We start from the raw sequence: 20,529 nt of genomic DNA on the forward strand, positions 1-20,529 counted from the left end.
AACGGCTGAGCTCGCACTCCAGAGCCTGCGAGCCACAGCTGTGGAAGCCCACGCGCCCTAGAGCCTGTGCCTTATAGCAGGAGACCCCACAGTGAGAAGCCTGCACACCGCATCTAGACAGTAGCCCCCACTCGCCTCAACTAGAGAAAAAAGGCCTGCACAGCAACGAAGACCCAGAACAAAGAGAAATAAATATAATTTTAAAAACATTTCGCACAGCCAAGAGTAGTTCAGAACAGGTCTTCAAAGTTCAGAATTGTCACAGACAAATATAAAGCCAACAAACTCTATCTTAAGGTCATTTTATATTGCACGAGATATAAGAGACACAGTTCAATCCCTGGGTCTGGAAGATTCCCTGGAGGAGGGCACGGACAGCCACTCCAGTATTCTTGCTTGGAGAATTCCATGGACAGAGGAGCCTCGTAGGCTACAGTCTATAGGGTTGCAAAGAGTCAGACATGACTAAAGCACCAGCACCATATATGTGGATGTATGCATATATATAATGTATATAATTTTATAACAAGCTAAAAACATTTCAAAAATGTCAAGAGTGCTAAAAACCAATCACAGCTGCTCACTGCTCACACCAAGACAGGCTGTCACTGACTTAGGTAAAATAAAATGCCAGGAACAAAGAAGACACCTCCCAACAACATGTGTCTTTGTAAGAATTTTCCTCACCAGAGGTGGGGAAAATGGAAATGCATTTACAAGACAGACCATTAGCTAGAGGGAAATGTGAAAACAGAAAAATCAATTGGTAACAATTGAAATAATTGCTAGAAGGCATAATATATGTACTATGGTAACTTGGAACCAAGTCAGGAGAATAAAAGAATTGGGCTCAGGGTAGAAGAGAACTGGAAGGTCATCAAGCTGGGGATACTGAAAATGGGGAGGGGAAATGGCACAGATAAGCCCTGTAGAGATGCAATAAAGAAACCCAAGGGCTGAGTGGGCTCCTAAGACTGAGATTAATGACCCTTGATAGTGTCTTCTCCTTTTTGGCAACTCCCAGAAAGGAGGTCACCAGAGCCACAGCCAAGCAAGGGCCCAGACTTTTCTAGAATGAGGGGAAACATCTCCTTTGGGCAAGGAAAACCATGGATGTATTATTTTATTATTGCAGAGTACCCTGAGCTACTTCTCCAAATGAATGCATGAATGAACACAAGTAAATATCCCTTGTCTCTATCTATCCCTTATCAATACATATATATCATTATTGTTGTTTAGTTGCTAAGTCATGTTTGACTCTTTCACAACCCCATGGACTATAGCCCACCAGCCTCCTCTGTCCATGGGATTTCCCAGGGAGGAATACTAGAGTGGGTTGCCATTTCCTTTTCCAATATATGTTGTATCTATATATAAATTTCCCCTTGTAAGGTCGGAAAATTATAGGTCAATATCTAGAATGAAACTCCTGAATTATTAAGTAAAAATCAACACTTACTTTTATTCAGTAAGTGTTAAATAGCTAAAATCAAATTCTTCCCTGTTTTGATAGAAAAGAAATGAAAAGAACTGGAGTCCTACAAGTGGGGAAGAAAGGGAAGAGAAGGTCATGTGGATAGGATGAAGAAATGGGAGCCCAAGGACAGAGCAAATGTTGATCAGGCTCACCCATGACCCACTGATTTTAAGGAAATGGAAGTTAAGCCTAGGAACTTCCCCTACGGTCCAGTGCTTAAAGACTCCACCTTCCAGTGCTAGGGGCACCAGGTCAGGGACCTAAGCTGCAGGGTGTGGCCAAAAATTAAATTTAAAAAAATTGGGCCTAGAAGCATTTCTATTATACCCAACGTGTCTACCTCTTCTCAGGAGATTCATGACAATTACGATGTATCATTATTTTGGGTTGTGTTTGGCTTTTCTAACAAACTCTAACTTAAGTGGGTCTGTTCCTAGAGGAATCACTGTTTTGTTTACAGTACAGTTGTGTCTTATTCTTTTTTGCTGCTGCTGTTCTTTTTTAATTGAAGCATAATTGCTTTACAATATCGTGTTGGTCTCTGCCATACATCAACATGAATCAGACACGGGTAAACCTATGTCCCCTCCCTCCTGATACCTTATTCTACATATTAGAAGTTTCCTCTGAAAATTTTCAACTCATCAGCAAAAAAGATAAAACTATATTCCAAGCAATACTCACTAAACAAAATTTTGCCCACCTACTCTGAACAAGGCAGTAAAAGTTAACATATTAATTAAATGGTGCTGTCCATACCAAAAATATTTAAAAGTCTGTAAGATGATTATAAGGCATGCCAACTCTGCAATTTTTTTTTTATCAGCACTGCTGACATGTTGCGTCTATTCATTCATTCCATTACTCAAATATCACTGAGAACCTGCTGACCACCAGTCCTTACCCACAAGGAGCTCATCACCCAATGACAGACAAGGAAACATAATTACCACTGATAAGCACTAAGACAGCAGTCTCCTCCAAAGGACAGTGATGTGTGTGCATGTATATGTATGTACATATGTGCAAAATTTAGGTGAAATTAACCAGCACAGTCCTCTAGGCTACACGCTACACCTAATATTTCCCCTATTACTAAAATTTATCAGCATCCCTCCAGTCTGATGATAAAGATCCTGTACGTAGCTGAAACTCACAACAATTAAAATTCAAAAAGGCCTCAAATGCTCAGCAAACACTAGCCTAAGATCAAAGTACAATTCTGAGTTGTTGCTCGTGTATAATAAACCACAGTCACAAGGATGTCAACTTCCTAGAGAAGAAAAGCTACACATCTACGAAGCTTCCCAGCCCCACATCAGTCAACTACAGATGGATGGAAAACTAAAGACCATTGGAAAGCAAGGGGTTCCAGTCCCAACTGAACCACTCAATGTCCCTGGGCTGAAGTCTTAGCCTCTCTGCAACTCTACATTCTCATCTATTGAATGAAAATGCTCAATTAGCTTTCTGCCTATTATATTATATTAAATTTTCCTATCACAGTCATTTCTATATGACTATTATAGAATATATATTAAATAGTCTAGATAGTTCATGACTGTTTATCCATATTGGACCAACTATTCAACAGTTCAAATGCTTCTCAAGATCTACTCACTCTAACTGATGCACTCTGCTCTCTCAGTGTGTTGGGTCTGGGTTCAGAAAGCATGTCCCTCAGAGTATCCCCCTCAGAGAAGGGGAAGACCCTCACAGTTTTCTCCCTGAAATTCACTGTGCTTTCAACATAGCCAGAGAACAAACCAACAGTTCAGAGAGAAGCTTTATAAGATAGGAAAACTTGACATCACTACTATTTATTTACCTACATAAAGTCTGACATTTGTTGAGATCACAAAGAAAGGAGAGAATCCCAACATCAACTCTCACTCCTGTCTTTTGGTGCATCATCCAGGGTTTTAGGGACGTCCAAATACAAAACACCTTCTCCACCTACTAACTTATTAACCTGGGGCAAGTAGTGGGGCCACCCGAGGCTCCAGCTGCGGCTTCTGTAAAATGGGTTAGTGCTGCCACTTTGCCTTAAAGCCAAACAGAAACCTGTATGCAGGTCAAGAAGCAACAGTTAGAACTGGACATGGAACAACAGACTGGTTCCAAATTGGGAAAGGAGTACGTCAAGGCTGTATATTGTCATGCTGCTTATTTAACTTCCATGCAGAGTACATCATGAGAAATATTGGGCTGGATGAATCACAAACTAGAATTGAGATTGCTGGGAGAAATATCAACCACCTCAGACATGCAGGTGATATCACTTTAATGGCAGAAAATGAAGAGGAATTAAACAGCCGCCTCTTAATGAGGGTGAAAGAAGAGAGTGAAAAAGTTGGCTTGAAACTCAACATTCAAAAAACTAAGATCATGGTATCTGGTCCCATCACTTCATGGCAAAGAGAAGGAGAAAAAGTGGAAGTAGTGACAGATTTATTTTCAAAAATCACTGCAGACAGTGACTACAGCCATAAAATTAAAAGACACTCCTTGGAAGGAACGTTGTGACAAACCTAGACAGCATATTAAAAAGCAGAGACATCACTTTGCTGACAAAGGTCCATATATTCAAAGCTATGGTTTTTCCAGCAAGCATGAGCAGATCTGAGAGTTGAACCATAAAGAAGGCTGAGCTTCGGAGAATTTGATGCTTTCAAACTGTGGAGCTGGAGAAGACTCTTGAGACTCCCTTGGACTGAGCAGGGAGCAAACCAGTCAATCCTAAAGAAAAACAGCCCTGAATACTCATTGGAAGGACTGATGCTGAAGCTGAAGCTCTAATACTCTGGCCACCTGATGTGAAGAGCTGACTCACTGGAAGACTTTGATGATGGGAAAGATTGAGGGCAAAAAGAGAAGGAGGTGGCAGGGGATGAGATGGTTGGATGGCATCACTGACTCAACGAACATGAATTTGAGCAAACTCTGGAAGATAAGGAAGGGCATGGAAGCCTGGAGTGCTGCAGTCCATGGGGTTGCTAAGAGTAGAACGGAACACAATTTAGCAACTGAACTACAACAACAACGAAGACAAGACTAAATATCAGAGAACCTTCAGCACCAAGGTCTGTAATCCTGTGACTTCCCTTTTTGAAGCAAGTCAATTAATTAAACACTCCCACTTTGAGTCTCAGATTAATAAAAGCAAAAGAAGACTTCTTCAGGAATGCACTGGCAAGATTAAAATTCACTCCCATAGAAACATTCTCAAGCAGTGTAAATTAACCCCTTTATTCAGTGGCAGGTATTAAAGGCAAGAGAGCTATGCAGAGAGTATACATGTGACTTTGGTAGAAAACAGACTGGTGACTGATCCCCTGTACATAACAGACTAACCCTCCTCACATGTCATAAAGCAAGGGAGGCCCTGAAAAGGAAAATAATTACCCTGACATCTGGCAATGATCACATTGCCTCTCTAAACTCTTGGAATTAAAACCAAAACCCTGAAACTTGTCTATGAGGCCAGGATGATGTAGCCCCCACCTATTTCTCTTTGGGGCCTCATTTTGTACCACTTCCATTTCAGTACTAGTAAGCTCCAAGCAAGCTACTTCTTTTCATTCCGGCCTCAGGCCCTTAGCACATTACCCTCCTTGGCCTAATTAACACCCATTTACCCTTCAGGACTCAGCTCCAGTCACACTTCCTCAGGAAATTCTTCTCTGATCCCTCTTCCATCTGTATCCCCACCTCTACCCTCACCCCACTTCACACATACACACACCACTCCATCCTACAGGCCAGGTTCTATTCTTATGTGCTTCCAAAGAATCGTAGGTCTTTCCTTGAGAGAGTTTACAAACTGTCTGATATCTGAATATTCATTAATAGCCTCCCTAAGGCCCACCAGACAATTAACTCCATGAGAACAAGGGTTGAGTTAAAATCTGCTCAGTAATGTATTCCTAGCACCTGACACAGAGATGAATGAAATGGCACAGTAAATGAATGAAATGTTGATGTGATTGGTTCATCTGCAAAGCTGTTGTCTTCTTCCATTTAATCCCTCTAAACCAGGTTAAATCTGGGGAAAGATATCAGGTAGCACATTGTATTGGCTTTGGGTACAAAACTGGATTGGACAGAAAAAAATTGACAAAAAATAACCTAAGAAGGAAAGGACAGGGAAGGGGATAGAGAATGGGAGGTCATCCACCTCTCTAGTGCAGGGAGAATTGGGGAACACCCATTTCTACCCCCGCCACAGTCTACCCTTCGCCTGTATCTTTATTACTAGGGTTTCCCAAGTGGTGCAAGTGGTAAAGAACCCACCCGCCAATGTAGGAGATGCCAGGGATGTGGGTTCAATCCCTGGGTCTGGAAGATCCCCTGGAGGAGGGCAGAGCAACCCACTCCAGTGTTCTTGCCTGGAAAATCCCATGGACATAGAAACCTGGTAGGCTACAGTCCATAGAGTCACACAGAGTCTGGCTTGCTCTAAATGTGACCTGCTCCAAAAGTGGCACCCAGTCTAAAAAGACTCACCCCAACTATACATCATCCCAACTCCTTTTTTTTTTTTTTTTGCTTAGCAGCCCCTTCAGTCGTATCTGAGAGTTTTGCCAAGCTAAAATCATCCTAAAACTTTACTTTTGAGTTTTCTAGAGCTGTAGGCAATCTGCTATAGAGCACATAGAATGAAGTACATTTGACACTGAAGTGTCTGGCAGAACAGAAAAGGCACTATTTTACAATCCTACTATTCACAGCTCCCTAGAAGAGACATTTTTGACCCTTTTTCTTTGCATCACACTTAGATTAAAAATAAAATGCTTTTAGCTTTTCAGATTAATTCAGCTGCAGATGATCAACAATTTGATTATGAGGACTAAGGATAAATGCTGTATCAATTTCACACTCTCTTAAAAGAAAAAGAAATGTGTAGAATAAGAAATCAGTTACACAAGGATCCCCAGTTCAGAAATCTCAATCAGGAATATAAATGAGAATCACAAGTAAGCCAAAAAACAAAGTCATATTATTTCTTTTAAAGCCTGCCACAAACCCATGCCCTTTAGCAACATTTGAGTCTCTGGCTCACTTGGAGTCTACTTAGCCTTATACTGCACCAAAGGCTAATAAAATGTGATATCTGGTTTCTATGCCCATAGCATATTAGACTCATCAGACAGACCATAGGCAGGAGGCAACTATTGGTGGCTGCTGGTACATTGATAGAAATGTCACAAGCTAATAGCTCAAACTGTAAAGAATCTGCCCACAATGCGGGCACCTGGGTTCTATCCCTGGGCCAGAAAGATCCCCTGGAGAAGGGCATGGCAACTCACTCCAGGATGCCTGAAGAATCCCACGGATAGAGGAGCCTGGTGGGCTACAGTCCACGGGATCTCAAAGAGTCAGACACGACTGAGCAATTGGACACAATCCAACAGTAAGTAACACCTAGGAAGTACTCAGTGAGTTATCCATCAACAAAAACTAACTAGATTAAAAACACTATAAGATAAAAGATGCTTACCAAATAAAAGATGTTTAGCAAATCTGATACTTAAGCAGAGATCTCTTTATTCCTTGTGCTGTGCTGTGATCAGTCACTCAGGTGCTCAATCGTGGCCCATTCTTTGCAACCTGTGGACTATAGCCCACCAGGGTTCCCTGCCCACTGAATTTTCCAGGCAAGAATTCTGGAGCGGGTTGCAATTTCCTACTCCAGGGGATCTTCCAACCCAGGGATCAAACCCAGATCTCCCACATTGCAGGCAGATTCTTTACTGCCTCAGCCACCTTTAGGAGCTCCTAAAACTATACCTGAATTACAATGAAACTGTACAACCAATGTACTCATAGTAATAAAGTCTCACAGAAAAAATAAGTAAATCATAATCAGTAAATTCTTTAAGAAAGCAACAATGTAGATTCATTTTAGAAAGGTTCCCCTAAATTATAAAACTACTTTGATATTTCAAGATGTAATTTTCCATCTTTTTGTAGAAGCTGCCCTACTGAAATGCCGCATTCCCAGACAAGACTAGATAAATGCATTGTAAGAGTATATCTAGCAAGAAGAGCAAATTTGAAATATACCATCTCTTCTGGTTCTCAAAAGAAAATTAAATTTTATAAAAGAACATGTCCTAACTAGCAAATTCTTCAGTTCATTAATAGGACATGAAGATCTTTAACACCAAAATATTAAATTAATAAATGAAACACTTTATTCAAAAACTATAGTTTATGAAACTGTTTTCCATAAAGGAATTCACTGACCATCACAAATAATTGTGATGCTCTACCAGATGATTCCAAGTTTGTCAAAGACTGGGATTATTACATGCTTTAATAAATAAAATAATATTTTTGATGGTTCTCATTCAACATCTGATTCTTTGGTGGTCCTGGAAGTATTAGGTTGATTAACAAAACCAACTTTTTTAATGTAAATTGAAATTAAAGCTTAAAAATTTTTTAAAGAAACAATGAACTCCACACTTAAGCCCACTTCAAATCAGTGAGCCAGAAAGGAACTTGAGATCAGCTGTCCCACCCACATTCCCAGATTTTTAAAACAAGCAAATCGCTAGATATCCAGGGCAGGCATTGTCTATTTTCTGCTTAAAGATCACAAAAGACAATGACTCCTCTTTTACTTTCATTGTAGACTCCCCTTTTTATTTCTCTTCCCCATCCCCCAAACAAAGCAACAAAAAGGTAGCTTCTCCTTCTGATTTACATACATGCCCTACTTTAAGGTGTCACTTCCTCCTAATCACCCAAACCATAAATCTTGAACTTAACCTTCAATTGCCCTGACCCCTCAAATGCCTCAAATACAGTCAATCCATCCCCTCTAGCCTCTCTCTCACCTAGCCTTTCTGTTCCCTTGCTGTAACCATAATCCAGTCTTGCCACACCTCCCAGTCACACGAGTATCCTAAGCAGAGCTCTGTTCAGCCTCCCTGTCATTCATAAACCAGCAGAACTGAGATCCAAACAGCTTTCCATAAGCCAGTCCCCACTCATGCGTCCAGCCTCACCCATGACCTCTCTGAACTTCAAGTATTTTGCCTCACCTAACAAAATCTTGCTATTCCCCAACACTGAAATCTTTCTTTCTTTCCTTCTTCTCTCGTTCATTCAGCTAAAATTTCTTGTACACCCTCTAAGCAAGGCTCCGTGCTAGATATATGTATACAGTGGTGAGCAAAAATAGGCAGCACTTGTCCTCACAGATATCATAAAATATACTCATCACTCTTACACACCCTTGAAAAACTAGTTCAAATATCACTCTATGAAGTCTTTATCACTCTGGTAAGTAATATCTCTTCCTTTCTTGGATTTTTAATATATTCGTTTACAACTTTTGTCATTTCTCGCCTTGCACTATATTTGTTTACACTTCCTTCTTTCTGTATTTGTGTAACCCGAAAGCATTAGCATACTGCTCTGTACCAAAATCTATCCCATCTAAATATTTTGTTTGTTTGTTTGTTTTGGGCGGAGTGGGGATTTTTTTTTTTTTTGGCCCCCCCATGCGGCATGAGGGATCCTAGTTCCCCCACCAGGGATCAAACCCATGGCTCTGCAGTGGAAGTACAAAGTATCAAGCCCAGGACGGCATTGTTTCCTCGATTTCCAACCACTTACAACTTTTAAATTATGCTTTTTTCACTTCCCATAAAAACATGTCAAGAGTCTTTTTTTCTTTCTCTTTCTCTTTAAAGCACAAAGATGCATTAAGCTGTGGCTAAGTGTAAGTCATTTACTTTCGGCTTTGGAATGTTTATGAACTTACAAATGAGAACATCTGATGTCTTAGGGATCTACCTCAAACACAATAATGAAGCCGCTCTGTGGTGACTTGGCCAACAAAGAACTTGGCCGCACACAGCTCCTCACAGGATTCTCCTCCAACCCACTTGAACCCCTTCTCAGGCGGCCTGATGAAGACTAGCCCTGTCAGTCTTAACTGAGCCCTCAGCTCCTCAGTTACATTTTCCATTTTCACCAAGCTTGCCTCAAGCAAATTGAAAGAACTGAGTAACAATTTGTCCTTAGGAAGAACAGAAATCGACGACCCCACTGTGAATATCAAAAGGGTCAAAATAGCAAGTATTTAATAAATCAGTATCCTGATAGTAAAAGTTGACTCTAGCGGGTCACAGAATTAAGAACTGACTGGTGAATGTATACAGATATCTATTTCCTCATGACATATACAGCATAATAATCCTGGTTACATACACAGGTACATATACATAAGCACACACCTAAAACTCTTGTGTTCAAAACAGAGAATGGAAAAAGTGGCCCTGAACAAAACTGTGTTATTTCTGCAAGATTAGGATGAGAGAAAGGAGAAAACGGGAAGAAAGTAGAAACCTATACCATCTTTTAAAAGCTAAAGGGTTTCCTGAGTTTTTAGGAGAATTCTATGCAAAAATCATTACATCTTAAGTGACACCAGTTAAGCAGCAAGAACATTTCACAGTCTGCCTGCAAAGAATTTTCTTAAGCTTATAAAAACTGGGCTTCTTTTGTTTTCACCTCTCCTACTAACATACAATGATAATTAACTCAATTTATTTTCTCGCTCTCTTTTAGGCAGGGCAGTCCACTGAAAGGAGAAAAAGCAAATTCATACCCACAGAAGTGGAGTTGCGGGAAAACATTTTAATTACTACCACACATATCCAAATACAGCCTGGACATAAATTGGTGTACACAATGTCAGCAGCCCATTCCTTGCCAAAGCCATCACCACTCAAGTTAGAAGGGTCACATGAACCAGGGAGGGGCAAAGCTGTTCTCCACCCTCTTTACCAGCCTCAGGCTCAGGACAAATGGGAACTTGCTGGAAGCATGAGCACGTGACTTCAGGGTAAATTTACTAGCTCAATGACCTTCAGCTCTATACAATCCTCTCTGGGTCTCAGTTTCCTCATCCATAAAGTGGTGACAATAATAGCACCTAACTCCTAGGGTTGTTCCCAAGATTGAGTTAATGTATACAAAGAACACTGCTTGTCATAGGACTATAAATATTAGCTTGTCATGGGACTATAAATATTAGCTGTTGCTGTAATTTTATTTTTATTCTCACGGTGAAATGTGTCTCTGAATTCAACTGTATCTCCTGTTCTGTCTATATCATAGCAACTTATAATGAGATTTGAGGTACCAAATGATGGCCTAAGGCTCTAGGCCCAGGGGCTTCCCTGGTGGCTGAGAAGGTAAAGAACCTGCCTCAGTGCAGGAGACTCAGGTTCGATTCTTGGGTCAGGAAGATCCCCTGGAGAAGGGAACGGCTACCCACTCTAGTACTCTTGCTTGAAGAATTTCACAGACAGAGGTGCCTGATGGGCTACAGTTCATGGGCCACAGAGTCAGACACAACTGAGAAACTTTCACTTTCAAGGCTCTATATAAGATCACATATCTGTGTATATCTGTGTATGTTCATATGCTTAGGTGGCATTCAGCTTTCCGTGACATTAGCATACTTGTTACACATTAAATTCTAAATAAAAACTGAAAAACCAAAAGGGTTTCTTCCTACCTCTATCTAACCTAAATTTTCTATTCCTACAATATTTCCAAGCAAGAGAAGTTTTTCTGTCTTTCTCTCAAAGATGTCCTAGTCTCACACTTCAACTCAAGCCTGTGCTGCAAGCTACATATAAGAAATCATTCTTTTATAAATTATTTATCCCAAAATTACCAATTGTATTAATATCAGGCCATTTTAATAAGGTTTAAATGAAAATTGGACATTTTAAATGATTTAAATCTTCAAGTTAGTTAATTAGTCCTCATTAGAGGCTGCTCATTCTTCCATGCTAAAACATTTGGTGAAATTCTTTGAATCATTTCAGAAACTGCTTAATATGCAGTCCCCAGAGTATGTCCATGAAGAGTTCTCTCCTGAATTTTCAGTACCTTTGCAAACACGAAGACAGAAGAAATGAAAATGGACAAGACTTCTACGGTCTCCTTTCTATGCAGAAACATTCAACTCTATACCCATCACTGTTAGGAGGGGCCCACAAAGTTATAGCAATTAACATATTTGATTTTGCTAACTTTCAAGCCAAAAGGGATTTGAGCCAAGTTATAAAAAGTAAGCCTCTATTTGGATTACACGGCCCAATTCCAAAACCAAAGAACTAGCCTTTCTGGAAAGTTGTGCATTATTTGTAGCTTAATCAAATACAGACAAATCTTTAAAAGGCTCCCTTTTTCGGTGGCTACATTTTCCCCACAAGTGTGGTAGTTTATACTCTGATTTTAATTCTGATCTGTGAAATCATAACCCAAGGATAAATGTATGCTTTATTATCAACCACATTTTACTAAAATTGCTCATGCCTTTATACTAATGTGGTAACTTCTGTTTAAAATTCAAAGAGAAAATTCATTTCTAATAGATAGTTGGGATCTCATAAGGCCACTTTGTTAACCCTTCTTCACTAGCTTCGCGGACAGTTGCTGGGGGTGGGGGGCGGGTAGCAGACGCACCTGTGGGTCTGGGTTGCCAATCTATGCCTCCTTCCCTGACAGGTGTCAGGGCTGGTAGCTACCAAACCAGGATTAAGAAACTTCAGGGCCTTTACTGCCTCCCCAGATCCAACTCAGAGGTGTTGGGCTATCACTACAGCAGACACCCCACTCCAACAACCCCACAGGCAAAGTCAGCTTGAAATCAGTTCTAAAATTTTAGCTGGGAGAAATTTTGCCCTTAGTTCCTTTAAGAGGAACAAAGCCTTACTATTTAAATATTTGTTGGTTTATTTAATTCAAAAAATAACAGTTGCATTTCCAGGATGATAATTTAGCCAGAAAGGCAGCATTTCACTTACATGTTCCGTAAATAAGTACACAGATAGAGGGCTGTATAAGGCCCTGTGTGATCACATATACTAATAATCTTTCCTTGCAGACATGCTAAGTCGGTTCAGTCGTGTCTGACTCTTTGTGACCCTATGGACTATGGCCCATCAGGCTCCTCTGTCCATGGAATTCTCCAGGCAAGAATACTGGAGTGGGTTGCCATGCCCTCCTCCAGGAGATCTTCCTAACCCAGGGATCGAACCTGCGTCTCCTGAGGCTCCTGCATTGCAGGCAGATTCTTTACCGCTGAGCCACGAGGGAAGCCCTCTCCTTTCCTTAGAGAATTACAATCTGATATGATAGTCCAAGTTTTCCTCACTATATGCTATCTGTCACAGAAGAACTCTGATATTACTCGTCCTTCAAAGGTCTCTGCGGTCTAATTCAATACATCCTAAAAGCAATGCTGACGAGATGGATTCCACTGCATCTGTTCCTCTCTTCCTCTCCCCTCTCTTCTCTCTCCTTCAGAGTTGATCCATCTTTTTGACTGCTTATTACTACCTCTTTCCCTTGGTTCCTCTCATCCTGGTCATGCCTATGAAATACAGCCCTTGATATTTTTCTCTAGCTCCCAGAAATTACATCATCCTCACAGCTTTATCATCTTTTGGAGGAAAACCTCCAAATTTAAGGACTTCTAATTTATGTGATATTCAACCCTGATGTGCACATCCCATAAACTCCCTCCCTCCAATCTGACCAATAGGGAACACCTGATCTCCCCATGAAAGCCAGTTCTTCTGCCCTACTTCTTGTTTCAGTCAATGGCCCCAGCAGGTTCACTGTGACCCAAGCTGTCTTAAAGACTTCTTGGACCCCTCTTTTTCCTCAGCACCGCACCAACCCACGTACCTGATCTGTTGCCAAATCACATGGATTCAGAGCTCTTCTTTCCACCACCATTGCCACCAGTTCTAATCAAGGCATTTATTTCATCCCCCTGAACATTTCAGAATTTCTCTAAGCGGGTTCTACTTCCTCTCTAATCCATCCAAAATGATGCTATCATATTAATTTTTTGAGAGAAGATATATGTCCTCTAGGGTTTCAAAGATGGCTCAGTGGTAAAGGATCTGCCTGCAATGCAGAAGACACAGGAGACTTGGTTCAGTCCCTGGGTCAGAAGATCCCCTGTAGGAGGAAACAGTAACCCACTCCAATATTCTTGTCTGGAGAATCCCACAGACAGAGGCGTCTGGAGGGCTACAGTCCAAAGGGTTGCAAAGAGTCAAACACAACTGAACGACTAAGCACAGAACACACATACGTACTCCAGAACTAGGGGGCTCGATTTCAAATTTCAGGTCTGCTCCTTCTTACTTCTGTGACCTTGGGCAATTTACCTAACCTCTCTGTCCCTTATTCTCGTTGTTTGCACACTAAGGATAATAACAGTAACTGCCTAAAAACCGATGTGAAAATAAAATAAATTAATAGTTGTGGAGCACCGAGCACCTGACATGCATTTAAATCCTCGATGAAATGTGCCATTATTTGCAGTTAGCATAGGACCAGTCATACCCTGGACTGCCCTCAAATCCTCAAGAGAGTCCCATGGCATATTAAGGGAACCCTGGCACTCAATCTGCCCAGCTGACCTTTCAACTTCAGATTCAAGTTGAACCTGTATACACACCAGAAAAACCAGAGGTCTCACTATTCCCTGAAGACACTCTAGAACCTCCCTCCTCATCCTTGCTATTCCTGCTTCTGGGATCTCTCCTCTCCCATCTCTGTCCATTCTGCAAGCCAGTCTTAACTCCTCCATGAAGCCTTTTCTGAACCCCTCAACCAAATGTGCTCCCCCGACCGTGAATTCTCCCCAGCCCAGGGGTGTATGTGAGTCTATGGCAGTTATCTTTTCTCTCTCTCACTGCAGTCCTGTCTTTCTGGAGCTCCGTGAAGGTAACGTGTATCCATCTTCATTGTATTCACTACATCATCTAACCCTGTATAATGTTCAAGGTGACCAAAAAATGGAATTGTGGGTGATCAGAACTATAGCTACTCCTGTGGCACAGAAGTTGGGCACCTCAAACAAAAAGAAGTACACACCACGCAGACTGAAGTCTTTATCAAAGTTTCAAATGACATCAAAATTTCACCATATAAACTGGATGGTCTTTCCAGCAAGTCTTTCTTTACAGAAATACAGTAGAGTCAGTATAAGAAGAATGTGATTTGAAGTCCTATCCTAAAATGCTAACATTAAAATCACACAAAAATCTTTCCTCATATATCAGTATCAGAATCAAACCACTGAGCACTGTGTTTAGTTGACTAAACGTAATTTCCTGTTAGATCTAGATCTATCATCTAGCAATCCCAAAAGAAGCAACTGAGACCTTAATGCCTGGGGTTTATTCAGTGACATATTAACCTCCAGCACATCACTGAAGAACTGAACATAAGAGCATATACACTGTCCCTACCCTCAGACTCGCGAGAGGTCCCCAAACTCTACACACAAAAAAGAAAGCGGTAACAACGCACATTCACAACAACAGAATGAATACTCCAGAAACACTGCTGGCAGTGACATCATCCAGGTACCTGAGGTCAGGGAGTAGGCAGTGCAGTACTCCATTCTGTCTAGGAGCAGAGCTGTAATCTGACACCAGGGATTCAGACCTCTTTGCTGCAGCAGCTCTGGGCATTCATGAGCAGCAGCAAAGGGCCCTTTCATTCCCACTTTGCTTCAGTCATTCAAGGAGCATCCTGCTCCCAGCACCAGTAAGAGAAATGTCCTGAAGACATCAGTTTCATGAATCCCTCTGATGAAGTGACAATTAAAGATTGTTTTCCCTCAAAGAAAAGATATGCTCTGGATGGTCTAGAATACTCTCACTTTTCGAACGCCTGGTGGTACTCACAAATCCTTAGGCAGAACTCCCAAAATCCCCCTTAACAGCACAAGTCCTAGGACACTTTCTATAATGAATACAGTTTATTTAACTATGTTCATGTACTTGGACATATGGTTAAAGCAGCAAGAAAGTAAAATTTTCTGTTAGAATATATTGACTACCCTGAAACACCAGTCTTTTAATAAAAGGACATAATCAAGCCAACTCAGCCTTCTTATTCCTTACTATTATGTTGCTTTTATTAAATCAAGACCTCTCTCTTTGAATTAAATGTTTACTCTACTATAATCTTTTTCATGTAGATCAACAGTCTTTCACAGAAAACCGTTCCCTACATGCATCTTTCACTCTTAAATCCTAATCCCACAAAGCCAAATAACCAAAGAATGTAAATCAGCACTCCTATACCACTTCCTCAAAGGCAAAAAATAATAATGCAGTGACGCTTGAGACACTCAAATAAAATAACGCAGCAATTTACCACCCAGGTAAAATCTTACTCATAGATATGACTGGGACTCAGCTAAGTGAGTCCCACTTTCCAAATATGAGCTGCACAAACAAAAACATCCTGGGATACAGCAGAAGTCTTGTGAACCGTAAAGCTGAAGCACCTGTAATACACACACTGCCCTGTACGCTGTAGGTGCTCCAATAAATACCCTGTGACTGATTCACATGCCTATTACAGAATCTAGCAAGGATAGAGGGTGCCTCTCCCTGGCCCTGCTCTGGGGAGTGTTAGGAATCTACAGTTGCAGTTTACTGTGGTGGTAGGAAGAACTAATACAGACAGAGGACTAAAAGGAATGAGGTGATGACAGGTTCAAATTACCTTAACTTTCCCTGCACCTCTTCCCCAGCCTCTGAGCCTAAGAAATTGGATTTGTTACTTGCACCACTGGGGAAGGAGAATAAAACTGTCATAAAGGTGCATAGCATTTCCTTACCCAAGAGCCAACAAGTTAAATAGCTGAGATTAAAAAAATATATAGAAACTTACTTTTCATAGACCAGCTCCTCATCGATGGAAAAATAGTGGGTATTTACTGTGCTTTTTGGTCTATTCCTTAAAGTAGCAAAATATAACCGATCTGAAAGACAAGTTTAAAAGACGGGAGAAAACATGAGAAGCAGGGAAGCTGGTGGAGTATGGGGGTGCTAATACACGAGGATCAAAATAACAACTGCTACCCGGTATTTAAAGACCCCATTAACACGTGGAATTCTTGCAGAAACCTGATCTCTCCCGGAAAGACACAGAGATCCAAGAGCACATCAATTAGAGAAGTGAGTCGAGGGCCCGACTGAGGGACTCAGTGGGGTGCAGAGCTCCCAGATCTCCCTGGTTTCAGGCCAGCGGGAGCAGGTAGAAGCTGAGGGTACCCGTTGAACTGGAGATGCAAGTTTGGTTCAGAAATCTACAGACCTCTGCGGAAGGGGAAGAGAGAGGCGAGACTCTCCCTTACAGCTCCGGAGACTTCAAGAAGAGGAAGGGAGGAGAGACAGGGGGGTGTGGTTGGAGGTGTCCCGAAAACCAAGATCCAGCAACAGTAGGATAAAGGCAACTGAAAGGATCTCCTGGAGCAGGGTCCCCTCGAGCCGCTGCGTGCTGGAGCCCGGCAGAGGACGGTGCGGTCCCTTTACCGAGCGGGGAGGCCTTCCGAAAGTGCTGCAGAGGGAACGAGGGACGCAAGAAAGACAGAGAAGCCGGAAGCGGGGGGTCCTCGGGGGAAAGGATAGTACGGAAAAGGGATAAGAGCGCGCGCAGCGATTGTAGTACGCTGGGGGCCCCAGAAGAAGCCGGAGACAGTTGTTGGGACACAGGGGCGAGAAGTGAAGAGCTGGGGTGTCGACAGAGGGTTGGAGGATGCGGGGCGACTGCTCCTCACCTTTCATGAACTCGCAAGCCCCGATTAGTTCCCCTGACTCCGCTGCCATCTTAAGCGAGATACGCACGGGGGAGGGCTGGGTCGTGGCCAGCTGAGGTCACCCGCCCCCGGGGGCTTCCCCACTGCCCAGGAGCCGGGAAGCTTGCAGTCCCGAACACCAAGCCCGCCCGAGAGAGGCAGCAGGCGCCGAAGGCGGAGGCGGCTGGGGGGTCAGCGCGCCGGGCGCCCCGGGGACATTCCGTGGGGAACCCGAGCACGCTCCGAGCGGGGCGCACACGCCCCGGGCTGTGGCCACTCCGAATCGGACCCGGCTGCTGCCGCTGCTCCACCGCCGCCGCGCCTGGGAAACGCAGACCAGCTCTTACGGCCGGGCAAAGTCTTCCCCCGGCTCCCAAAGTGATCATGGAGGAGGAGACGTCTGGCCCCGATCGCGCCCGTGGCTACTCGTGAGGCAGCGGGCAGGACTCCGGTGCCCGCCGGCTGGCAGCAGCTGCTGCGGCTCCTCCTTCGCCACCTCCTTTCAGCAGCAACTCTTCCTCCTCCTCCTCCCCGCCTTGGGTCCGCCCCCAGGCCTTCCTCCCCGCCCTCCCTCAGATCCCTCCACTTTCACGGCTCCGCGGCCATCCCTTAAAGGGACAGCCCAGCTCCTTTCTCCGCGCCGGCCCTGCGCCCCAGTTACCAGGCGCCCCGCGGGTCACTAAGAGCCAGTTGCTAAGGCTTTGTTGCCGTCCACCAATTGCTGCACGGGATACGCGGCCCGGGGCCGGGGAGCCAGGCGGGGCCTCCAGACCCGAAACTTATGAATGAAACGGTGGAGTTGGGAGTGGTCCCGGAGAGCGCTGCTGTGGCTTCTCAGGCAAGGATGAGCCCGCGTCCCTTCGTTTTCTGAACCCCACTGAGTCTTCTTCCCACTCCAGAGTTTTCTCCTGTCTCTCTCATTTCTCTACCTCTCTCGCCCCACTCACCCTTGTTCCAAACTCTTGCATGCGCGCGTGCACACGCACACTCTTATAGATCTAGGATCTCGGTGCCCCACCTTACCTACAGCTAATCTTTCAACCACCGCCCATCCCACCACTGATGGATCTCTATCTTTATAAGAAATAAAATCTGAAAGAGGAAAAAAAAAAAAAAAAGCCCTACCTCCTAGCTCAGAACACCTATTGGTTTCCTCTACACATACTGGATTCTGAATTAACTTGTGCTTTGTTTTCACGGGGTAAAACGTTCCCATCCGGTTCCCCACGTCCTCTCATTTGGGTCGCCGCTGTGGGCGCAAAATCATCACAAATGCCAAAGCTTAATACCGCTCGGGTCCCCGTGGTGGGCGGGGCGGAGGAACGCGACCAGCCCGGGGGCGGGGAGGGAACAGAGGAATGGGGAGACGGCCACCTGTCCACGGGGAAAATAAACACAAAAGAATTTCTTGACGCAGTCTTAGCTGAAGCGCTGGGAGTGGTTCATCTCAAAGAAGCCTTTGACTTGATTCTGTGAGGCTTTTGGAACAGCTCCAACAACTTTAACGCCGGGTGTTCCTACCCGCGTGCTTAATTAAAGGGCAGTCCCTGCGATATGAAAATGGCGCTACGGACCCAGCGCCGGAAGAGCATGCGCTCTGAGTGGTTTCTCCAGAAACAGAAAAGGATTTGTGCCAGCCTTCGGTTTCCGCAGTCGTTTGTTTACCTCTTGGGGGAAGGGGGCGCACAAGAGAAGAGACGACTGACTGTAGGAGCGCTCTGAGGCCAGCAAGTAAAACTCAATTTACTAGTCTTAGCTTTGCTGGCCATCCAACAGGCTGAACAGCCGCAGAACAATGATAAACGAATATTACTTGGATATTCAGAAAAGATATTCGGAACATCTCAGTAATTCTAATCGAACAAGCCCTTGCAAGATAGTTAAAAAAGAAAAACCTACCCTAACATCCACATCTTTAAGGCAAGAATCATATAAATTTAAAACTGGGGGACTCAGTAAAGACGACTTCCTGCCATCCCCTAGGCTTGAGTAAAGACTATCTCAAAAGAGTTTTTAAAGCCGAAAAAGTCCTGAAAAGATGAATTCTAATGAGTCTTTCACTCTGCTGAGATGCACTTCTCATTTTACGGGCCCCTGGCCATGGCTATGGAATTCTAAAGAACGAAGTATCTCTAAATGTACTGTCCACATTCAACAATTGTTTGCATTTTGCCTGATATTTATTCCCACAAATCGAGTGTCAACAATCATGTTGGCCAGTTCATATTATTTTGCTGAAGTTTGAGACTTAATATGTGAAAGTTATGGAAAAGCAAAATATGTAAATGTCTCAATAAACTTACCGACTTTGTTTAAAAAGCTAAATTAATTCAGTGCTGGCAATCTGTTTCCAAATTCGATGATGTAAAATTCATGTAGACTCTAAATTCCTTAACAAAACTCCTAACAACTTTTCATATAAGTGTTGTATTAGAAAAATTGCATTAGAAAAAAGAAGCTCTGGTTCTCATTCAATGCATAAACTTTTCATTTTACTAAGTTAATAGTCTAATGGAAAGAACTCTATACTTTCAGGTAAGTCAGATTTAATTAAACATTCCTTGCTATTTTCAAGAATGAATGTATGAAAACATTTTCTTTCATATAATTCTCTTGCTTAGAAATTTTGGTCATGAGTGAATTATGACTTGAACAAAATAGGGTTCTTAAAATTAAGAACGCAAAATGAAAATGTTTATTTTTCCTTTGGCATATTTATAATGAGTATTCTAATGAAATTTTTCAAGCTGGTAAGACTTTATAATGTTTTTTTGAAGCTGCATAAAGGAAAATAAGTGATTGTCCATATAATCAAATCTCTCTAAACCAAAGTCTTCACAATCTAAATGGTATTTAAAAAATCCTACAAGAAAAATTGTGAACAAAATAGTGTGCACAGAGCACACATACATGTCAAGGTTCTAATGAGGTCATAAAACACTTTATTCTCTCAATTATCATGAGGTCAAAGTTCCTAATGGTTGTAGTTTCATAATAAAGGCATGATTTCACAGTCTATGGAGGAAGATAACGGGAAAAACTTCTTTCTAATCACTCAATATAAATGTTAGAAACTGACTTTTATCTTAAACAACAATAAGGAACAGTGTTTCACATATAAAGAAAGTACTAAGAGAATTCAGACATCACTGAGCTGAAGAGAGGGAAAGTAATATTACACATAGGAATTTAACTAAGTATAGAAGTGTCTCAAGTTGGAAAACTTGCCTATATTTATTCCACCTCTGCAAACATAGCTTGAATCCTGCCTCTGCAGCCCTGAGGGGCAGTCTGCAGCCTATGCTTAGGCACCTGCAGAGCTAGAAAACTCACTGCTGGAGGCAGTTCCAAAATAGGTTATCACTCTTTGGTCTAATTCTGTCCCTTAAGACTGTGC

General features: G+C 42.6%; 1 protein-coding gene across 6 annotated transcripts in view; it reads right to left on the reverse strand.

The window, feature by feature from the left end:
- Positions 1 to 18,952, reverse strand: part of CDC14A (cell division cycle 14A) — a 179,831-nt gene extending 160,879 nt beyond the window's left edge. For 3 of the 6 annotated variants that reach the window (XM_043460527.1, XM_043460525.1, XM_043460523.1), the window contains exons 1-2: positions 17,115 to 17,884; positions 16,226 to 16,316 (exon numbers count right to left, since the gene is read on the reverse strand). In XM_043460527.1, coding sequence (XP_043316462.1) covers positions 16,226 to 16,316; positions 17,115 to 17,163 — 140 coding nt within the window. In that variant the 5' untranslated portion in view covers positions 17,164 to 17,884. Of the gene's footprint in view, positions 1 to 16,225; positions 16,317 to 17,114; positions 17,885 to 18,257 lie in introns of those variants that run through there. The other 3 variants (XM_043460524.1, XM_043460522.1, XM_043460526.1) reach the window with 2 other exon arrangements.
- Positions 18,953 to 20,529: the final 1,577 nt, after the last annotated feature.

Source organism: Cervus canadensis, chromosome 2, assembly GCF_019320065.1.
Source record: "Cervus canadensis isolate Bull #8, Minnesota chromosome 2, ASM1932006v1, whole genome shotgun sequence".
NCBI lineage: Eukaryota > Metazoa > Chordata > Mammalia > Artiodactyla > Cervidae > Cervus > Cervus canadensis.